Source organism: Lithobates pipiens, unplaced genomic scaffold (genome assembly GCF_037356315.1).
Source record: "Lithobates pipiens isolate NorthernLeopardFrog02 unplaced genomic scaffold, aLitPip1_a1.2 Scaffold_1, whole genome shotgun sequence".
Classification (NCBI taxonomy): domain Eukaryota; kingdom Metazoa; phylum Chordata; class Amphibia; order Anura; family Ranidae; genus Lithobates; species Lithobates pipiens.
The window spans coordinates 239,936,057-239,945,528 of NW_027507685.1; the positions used below are offsets into that span (position 1 = coordinate 239,936,057).

General features: G+C 47.3%; 1 protein-coding gene across 1 annotated transcript in view; it reads right to left on the reverse strand.

Moving 5' to 3' along the window:
* LOC143987837 (olfactory receptor 2AP1-like) overlaps positions 1-7,973 on the reverse strand; it is a 43,687-nt gene extending 35,714 nt beyond the window's left edge. The window contains exon 1 of the mRNA XM_077486927.1: positions 7,946-7,973. Coding sequence (XP_077343053.1) covers positions 7,946-7,973 — 28 coding nt within the window. The remainder of the gene's footprint in view (positions 1-7,945) is intronic.
* Between the last annotated feature and the right edge of the window lie 1,499 nt (positions 7,974-9,472).

Genomic DNA, 9,472 nt, shown 5'->3' on the forward strand with positions numbered 1-9,472 from the left:
GGCTTGCCCCTCATCCAGTGTCCTGTCCGAAAGGACATTCAGCGCAGCAGGGGGGATCGTGACCGATAAGCATACTCGCCTAGCTCACGACAGTGTTAACTACCTCCCATTTCTAAAAATGAATGAGGCATGGATCTCGGAGGAATTCACCACATGTGACCAGTAGACCATTTATATGTCTATAAACTATTTTTTTAATCAAGCACACAGACCTTCTTTCTTCATTTGGCTCACTTCCTTGTCCCAAAAAAGCACACCGTACTATATGCCCCTACCCTCCTCTTTGAAGAGGTTGAGCGGTGTCATATTTCTACTGGGGCTGCTTATGATATCCCTGTGCTGTGCTGACTTCCTCCTGAGGGTTCTTATTATGAGGGGATCACACTATCCCTGTGCTGTGCTGACTTCCTCCTGGGGGTTCTTATTATGAGGGGATCACACCATCCCTGTGCTGTGCTGACTTCCTACTGGGGCTGCTTACGGTGCTGCTGTCAGTGCTGTATATCACGGTGCTGATGTCAGTGCTTAATGTCATGCTTCTGATGTCAGTACTCTCTATCACGGTGCTGATGTCAGTGCTTAATGTCACACTTCTGATGTCAGTGCCCTCTATCACGGTGCTGCTGTCAGTGCTGTATATCACGGTGCTGATGTCAGTGCTGTATGTCACGCTTCTGATGTCAGTGCCCTCTATCACGGTGCTGCTGTCAGTGCTGTATATCACGGTGCTGATGTCAGTGCTGTATGTCACGCTTCTGATGTCAGTGCTGTATGTCACGGTGCTTCTGTCAGTGCTGTATGTCACGGTGCTGCTGTCAGTGCTGTATATCACGGTGCTGATGTCAGCGCTCTCTATTACGGTGTTGCTGTCAATGCTGTATATCACGATGCTGATGTCAGTGCTTAATGTCACGCTTCTGATGTCAGTACTCTTTATCACGGTGTTGCTGTCAATGCTGTATGTCACGGTGCTGGTGTTAATGCTTTATGTCACGCTGCTGATGTCAGTGCTCTGTATCACAGTGCTGCTGTCAGATGACTCTATCACGGTGCAGGTGTCATTGCTGTATGTCACGCTGCTGGTGATCATCTCCTGCACCCTCTTCTTTGCCTACCCTGGTCCCTGACCTTCCCTCTCCTCCATTGCCTTCATGCGCTCCACAGTCCTGAATTGTCAGAACAATTTCCCAAATAAAAAAAGAATGCTTGTAGTTATCAATCCCAAATTCACCTCATACATGTATTATGTCATTGGCCAGGTGGTGGGACTATGTTTGCCAAGCTAATAATTATTTTGTGGCTGCAAATTTGACCTAAAGATTTGCAAAGTTCGCCTCCCATTGAAGTCAATGGGGCCCGCCGCGAACGTTCGGTTTCGCGAACGTTTGGGTCCGTTCGCGCTTCGCGTCCGCGAAACGTCCCGTCGGAAGTTCGTCCATCACTACTCTTCAGGTGACATCCACTGTGTACTCTTCGTGTGCTGCACTCAGTGCTCTCTATGCGCTTACCTCTAAATGGGTAAGAAATGCCACTCAGATATTTCTAATGATGAGTCCTCCTGAGTGTGGTAACCAGGGATGATGTCCTGAAAGTGGTTGTAAACCCTTACAACACACTTTGACCTACAGGTAAGCCTAGATTAAGGCTTACCTGTAGATCCAAGAAATATCTCCTAAACCTATACGGTTTAGGAGATATTTGCCCGAAGACAGGCACCGCTGTCTACGCGCATGCGCCATAGACAGCGGCGCGCAGGCGCACTGAGCGTGGCAACTTCAACAACGGAGATGCCGCGTGTGTCCGTTCCCGTGCGCATGTGCGGGAGTGATGTCATCGCGGCTTCGCCGAATGACAGCGGGGGAGCTGCGAGACCCCACCGAGAAGATGGATGCGCCGGACTACAGGGGACAGCAGTGACTTCGCTGGCTCCTGTGTCAGGTAAGTGACACATAATGGACTACTATGCGATGCATAGTAGTCCATTATGCTTTGCCTTTGCAGGGAATGAAAGAGAAAGTAAACCCACCAGGGTTTACTTCCTCTTTAAGAGTGCTGTATTGCAATAATGGCTCCCAGTTGGTTAGTTCACCTGTTCATCCACGGCAAATGAAAGCGGGGAATAAGCAGGAAGATCCCATAGCATAATATGTCTCAAATAAGGTTTATTTATGTTTAAAAAATGGCTACTTACAACAATTCTGAAAACGAACAGGCAGATCAAACAATGTGCGGTCTTCCAAACGTCTCTATGCGTCACTTCCGGTTGTTCCTTAATACAGTAACTTCCCTATGCATTACGTCACAGGTCATATATAGTTTGCTCTGATCACTTTCTTATTTATTTTTGTTCAAGTGCATGGTATACACATATTTTTCACTTTGATAGCGTGAGGGAACCCCATTTTTCTAATTTACCTGGGATGTTGACGTCATGTATGCGCCCCCACCTGTGGTTGCCTGGACACTGTCACACACGCTCCCCGTCCTGGTTGGTTAGACACCATTACGTTTGTGCCCCCCCCGCTGCTGCTAACCACGACTCTCACTGCTGGCTCTTACTCCTGGCCGGTGTTCTGTCAAGAAATGCTCCCTATCGAGTAATAGAAATTCCGAACCGGAAGTGCGCATGTGCGGCATATGGATTTGCCGAAAACTGCTGAACATCTCAATTTACGATCAGCTGTAGACGGTGCCTGCGCACAATAGCCGACATGAAGGGGGCGTATTTTGTAATGATAGGCAGTGATGCTAAGGTGGGGTGGAATTTTTCACGAAACTCAAACACATCTCCTAAAAAATCTATCTCTGCTAACACTGAAAAAAACACCCTTCAGTTGGATAAACACGCCCGCAAACACGTGTAGGAAGAATAGCAGAGATATATTTGTTTAGGAGATGTGTTTGAGTTTCATGAAAAATTCCGCCCCATCTTAGCAGTACTGCCCATCATTACAAAATATGCCCCATTCATGTAGGCATCCGCCCCTCACACGTGCCCCCCATCATGAACAAATCCACCCCTTGCAGACTTGCACGAGTATCGGGAGTGTGTGGCACGATGTTGGCTATTGTGCGCAGGCGCCGTCTACAGCTGATCGTAAATTCAGATGTTCGGTGTTTTTTGGCAGCTCGTACTGCACATGCGCAATTTCAGCCAGGCATTTCTCGACAGGACACCACCTCTTGCTCCTTGCGAGGTATACCTTGCAGCTTCTGCACCCTGCAGCTTGCCACATGTGCCTGCCCTAAAGGTATGTGGGGACACATTATTTATTAAGATGGCAATATTTTGTAATGGGCACACTGATAGCAATATCTGGTAATGGGCACACTGATGGCAATATTTTGTAATGGGCACACTGATGACCATATTTTGAAATGGGCACACTGATGCCCATATTTTGCAAGGGGTACACTGATGGGCACCTTTTGTTGTGCCCATCAGACTATGCTCAGCAGAGTGCCCCTTAACATAAAATGTGCCCATCAGCGTGTCCCCTTACATCAGGTATCCCCATCAGAGTCCCCCCTTAACTTAACATAACGTGTCCATCAGCTTGCCCCAATTTTATGTTAAGGGACACTCTGATGGGCACATTTTATGTTAAGGGTCACTCTAATGGGCACAAAAAAATGTCCCTTATCATAAATGTACCCATCAGATTGCCCCTTAACAAAATACGACCTTAAGAGGGCCCCCTAACATAAAATAGGGGCAAGCTATGTTAAGGGGGCTTCCCTCCTCTCATCCCCTGCTGGTTGCAGGGGGAATTGTCAGGAATTGGACACAGTGAGCGAGATCGCTCCTGTGATATCTGAGCAGAGTAAACTGTGTTTACTCTGCACAGTTTATGAATGAACAGAAGCCTCTGTCTCCTGTTCATTCATCTTTAGTGCTGAGAAAGGGACTGGGGAATCTGTGTCCTCAGTCCCTTTGTCTGTCTCTGTTTAGACCCCTGACCTCTCACCAAAGCCACTCAAGAAATATATAAGAAATTATTCTAAGAAATTCTAAAAAATGAAAAGTGCAAAAAAAAATTTAATAAAAAACTGACACCACTCTCCCCTCTCCTACCAACACTGTCCACTGCCCCAACCCCCTCTCCCCAAAAACCATTGTGAAAAAAGAATTAAAAAAAATTTAAATGTGTAAAAAAATATATTATTAAACATAAAAAAAGGACTGACACTGTCCACTGTCCGATCTGTCCGCCGTAATATCGCAGTCATGATAAAAATCACTGATCACCACCATTACAAGTAAAAAAAAAATAATAATAATAAAAATGCTATAAATCTATCCACTATTTTGTAGATGCTATAACTTTTGTGCAAACCAATCAATAATCGCTTATACGTATCGGCCTAAAGTGAGAAAAATTTAAAAGAAAAAAAAATTGGATATTTATTATAGCAAAAAGTAAAAAATATTGTGTTTTTTCAAACTTGTCCCTCTTCTTTTGTTTATAGCACAAGAAATAAAAACCGCAGAGGTGATCAAATACCACCAAAAAAAGCTCTATTTGTGGGGAAAAAATGATAAAAATGTTATTTGGGTACAGCGTTGCATGACTGCGCAATTGTTATTCAAAATGCAACAGTGCTGAAAGCTGAAAAATGGCTTGGGCAGCAAGGGGGTGTTCGTGCCTGGTAGGCACGTGGTTAAGGAACGTTTTCCTGCACAGTACTTATGATTTAAGTCATTTTTATCGATGGCACTTTTAAAATACAAAATCAATCTTTATGACAACAGTCTACAAATATGAAATGGATTCATCAGACATGTAATCATACAAAATAATTATATATATTGGTTGACAAAAATATAAATTTTCATGAACTTAAAATGCCGGTTGCATAACATAAAACCTTGAATGTTAATTGAAACACTTGCTAAAATGGAGTGTATTATTATTATTATTATTCAGGATTTATATAGCGCCAACAGTTTGCGCAGCGCTTTACAATATGAGGGCAGACAGTACACTTACAATACAAATCAATATAGGAAGGATCAGAGGGCCCTGCTCGTTAGAGCTTACAATCTAGAAGGGAGGGTCAAGTTGAAACAAAAGGTAATAACTGTGGGGGGGGGGGGGGTGAGCTGATGGAGAACATGAAAATACAGTTAGGTGTGGGAGGGGTAGGCTTCTCTGAAGAGAAGTGTTTTCAGGGATCGTCTAAAAGCTAATGTAGCGGGGTCTCTTTAAGGACTATAAAACTACTGTTCCCAGAACCCCGCTGGTTCCCAGGATGTTGAGTTATGCCTCAAAGACTTATGGGGGGAGGAAATATAAGGAGGGGGAGAGGCCTAGTTCTCTCTCTTTGGACACCCCCCTCTCTTCAAGCAAGAGGAGATCTGTGCTGAACTGCTGAGACAGGGCCTGAAGCCTGAAGCCTGGGCCTCTATTTTCCAAAGAGCTTTCTGCCAGCCTAGCTGCCCCCGAGAGACATCTTCTCATCTTTGCTGCAGTACACCAGAAGGATAGAAGACTGGGAGGTCGGTGGATTCCTGTTCCTAGACGAAAAGGCAGAGAAACCAGATTTGGACTTGTCCGGGTGGTGAGAGCTGTCTAAAGACAGATGCTTTATCTTTATTATTATTCGTTTGGATTACAAAGTTGTTCTTCAAGTGCACCACCGAAAGATTGCTAGCGAATATTGTTTTACTGGACTTCCATCTAGATCAGTCAGGCCTGACTGTACAGGTAGAAAATGCTGGATGTTAGTTTACCCATGCAGGGAAGTAGCTGAAAAAGGGCAGCGTTAGAGTTGCATAGCAATACTTTATTATGCTGATTACTCTGTTTATCTTTATCACTGGTTACTGCAGGGACCTGTTTATGTGCTGCAATCCAAATGTTTGATTCATGTTATTCCTTTTATAAAAACAATAAGTAAAGTCAGTTATATGCTTTCAAGGATTGTCTATGAGCTTGAGTTATCCACCCACGCACACACACATATTTAGAGTATAAGTGATTTAATGTGTATTGCTAGATACTAACTGTGCCAAAGTGGGTAGTGCAGATTGCCGGGGGGTTGGCGGAGCTGTGCTCAGGACCCAAACCAAACTTGCGGCCCTCTTAAGTGAGGGTATCGCTATACGTGGGGGCTCGTAAATCCGGGATTTCTGAGACAGCGGTGAACACGCCAGAGGTACCGGCATGGACCCACAGGGAGTTAGAGCGTGGTGTGAAGCGGCTAAGGCCGACCCAAGTCAGTCAGTGGTCATTAGCCTCCCAGGGGAGAAATGGTCGACAGAGACCGTAGAGGAGTTAATGAAGTCAGTGTCCCCAGACCATGAACCATGCGTGATGGAGATAAAATCAGACCCAGACATCTCATATCAGTATGCGCTAGTGGAATACTGGGATGGGATGCCGGAGGCTTGCAAGCGCAACCGTGTACGGACACAAGACAACAGATCCTATAGGTTGGCTCATGCAACAAAGGAGGAGCCATCGCCAACGGGATCACCGCAGGCTGCGGCCCGTACCTCACCCGAGAGTCTCAGATCAGCACCGGCCACCCTTAGCGCAGAACTGTGTGCTGTCCTGGGGGAGATTGTGGCCCAGTGCAAGAAGGATCCCACAGATTACCCGATGTCGGGGTACAGAAAACTCTGAATGTTTTCAGGGAGGAAACCTGTACCTTCAGAAGAAGAGGGATTTGAAGATTGGTTAGATAGCGCAACTCAGGCACTAGAGGAATGGGAAGTTCCAGAGCGCAGAAAGAAGCAGAGGATTGTGGAAAGTCTAAAGGGGCCTGCTCTAGAGGCCATACGCAACCTGAAGATGAGCAGGACAGACTGTAATGCGCAGGAGTACCTAGATGTACTACAGACTGTGTTTGGTGGGACAGAGAAAATCTCTGAGCTTGCTTATCAGTTAGAGCATTGCTACCAGAAGAAAGGTGAAAAACTATCAGACTACATGGGACGTTTAGATAAAATCTTGCATAAGATGATCCTAAAGAAGGGGATCAGCCCAGGAAAAGTAGATGAGGCCCGTACTCAACAGGTACTGAGGGGAGCTCAACCCATGGATCCTATTGCATGGACACTGCGTGCCCGACAGGATGGGAATAGTCTGGAGTACACTGACCTCATCCGAATGATCAGAGAGGAAGAGGCCCTACTAGAAGAGAAAAGGGAAGAAGATCTCACCGAGCCCGTCAACCAACCGGTAGCAATAGTTACACCGGCCATGACTCCCGCTAGAGATAAGGAGCTGGACACTTTGAAGTTACAGATGTCCCAGGTGATGGAGATGTTGACTGCTATGATGGCGAAAGGTCAAGGGGGAGCCGAGAAACCAAGTCCTAGAAAGGAGTTGTTTCCAGATACACCAACACCAAGCCCCACTCGAGACCGAGAAGAGATGCTATGCTACAACTGTGGGGGCAGTGGCCACTTCGCCAGTAGATGTTCCAGTCCCAAGAAGAAGAAGATAGATAACCGCCAGCCGGCGGGAAACTTCAGAGGGCCCCGGTGAGGGAGTCAACCGGGTGCCCATGTCTTTCAGTGAACTCCAGACTGAATAGAAGGAAGAGAGAGAGAGAAAAGCAGACCCCTCAGAAGGAATGCCTACAAATAAGAGACAATAACATCCCTCAGCGGGTTTGTACTCCCATTACTGTGGGGAGGGTCAATGCATACCAGGTTCGAAAAAGAATAAAGTCTAAAACCAACTGGATGAAGACGGGTCCCCAGAAGAGGGTGGCCTCAACCCAGCCCTACCCAGAAGAATTGGTGGGCCCGTCCCCCACTGTCTCCATCCAGGTGGAAGGAGTCTACACGAAGGCCCTCCTGGACACTGGAGCTCAAGTGACTTTGTTGTACAGAGACTTCTATGATAGGCACTTGAGCCATTTGCCTATACAGAAGATAGAAGAGCTGGAGATATGGGACCTGGGAACTCAGAGTTTCCCCTATGATGGTTACCTTCCCATAAAGCTGACCTTCGATCCATCTGTGGCAGGGAAAACGGAGGTGTTTGACACCCTGGCAGTTGTGTGTCCTAGACCGCCCGGGGCCAGCAAGATGTCCCTCATCATAGGGACCAATACGGATCTGGTGCGAAGACTTCTGACCCCTCTAGTGAAGACGAGTAACCATCAAGATCCCAATATCCATCCCATGCTGAAGACAGCCTACCAACGGTTGGTCCTAGAGCAGAAGACCCCAGGAGAGGGGATAGGGAAGGTGTGGAGACTTGGGAGAGAGGGAGTGGTGCTGCAGCCCGGAGAGGTAGCCTGCCTCAGGGCCACGGTGAAGCTTACCTGGGAGCAGCCTGGCCCCTTTGTCATGCTGGAATCCGATCCAAGGGAGGATCACTCCAGCCTGGAAGTGATACCGGAAGTGATTTCAATCAAGGCCCTGAAGAAGGCTCGAGGAAGAGTCCCAGTGAGTGTGAGAAACCCTACGGAGAGACCCATAGAGATCCCAGCCAGAATGCTGTTGGGTCAGGTGAGTCCTGCGGCCCCAGTCAGCTGGTCAGAAGTAAAAGGAACGGGTGCAGGAGGAGATGTTTGGGAAAAACTTTCCATGGAGAACCCGGACCTACCTGGAGCCTGGAAGGAGAGAGCCAAGGCCCAGCTGACTAGATGGGAGAGGATTTTCTCAAAGGATGAGTTTGATGTGGGATGTGCCAGGAGTGCCACCCACCGAATCCGCCTCCAAGAAGACAAACCCTTCAGGGAAAGGGTTAGGCGGGTCCCTCTAGCTGACCTGGAGGATCTGAGGGAGCAGCTTGCGGAGTTGAAGAAGACTGGTGTGATTCGGGAGTCTAGAAGTCCCTACACCTCCCCCATAGTGGTGGTCAGAAAGAAGAATGGGTCGTTGAGGCTTTGTATTGACTACAGGACTCTCAACAGGAGGACCATCCCTGACCAGTATACCACACCGAGAATAGAGGATTCCCTACAGAGTTTGGCTGGTGCCAAGTGGTTCAGTGTAATGGACCTCAAGAGTGGGTACTACCAAATCCCCGTGCACCAGGAAGACCGAGAGAAGACAGCCTTCATAACCCCAGTGGGATTCTTCGAATTCAACAGAATGCCTCAGGGCCTGTCTGGAGCCCCTGCTACCTTTCAACGCCTCATGGAGAAGACCGTTGGAGACATAAACCTCATAGAAGTCCTTGTGTACTTGGACGATGTCATTGTCTTCGGGAAAACTTTGGAAGAACATGAGGCCAGGTTGGAGAAGGTGTTGAGAAGACTCAGCGAAGAGGGACTCAAGCTTTCTCCCGAGAAGTGCCGGTTTTACCAATCCTCTGTGAACTATCTGGGACACATAGTGTCTGAAAAGGGAGTGGCTACAGACCCTGAGAAGTTGGAGGAAGTTACCTCTTGGCCAAGACCGACAACAGTCACAGAGCTCAGATCTTTCTTGGGGTTCTGCTCCTATTATAGAAGATTTGTGGATGGGTTTGCCCGGATTGCCAAGCCACTAAACGAATTGCTCAAG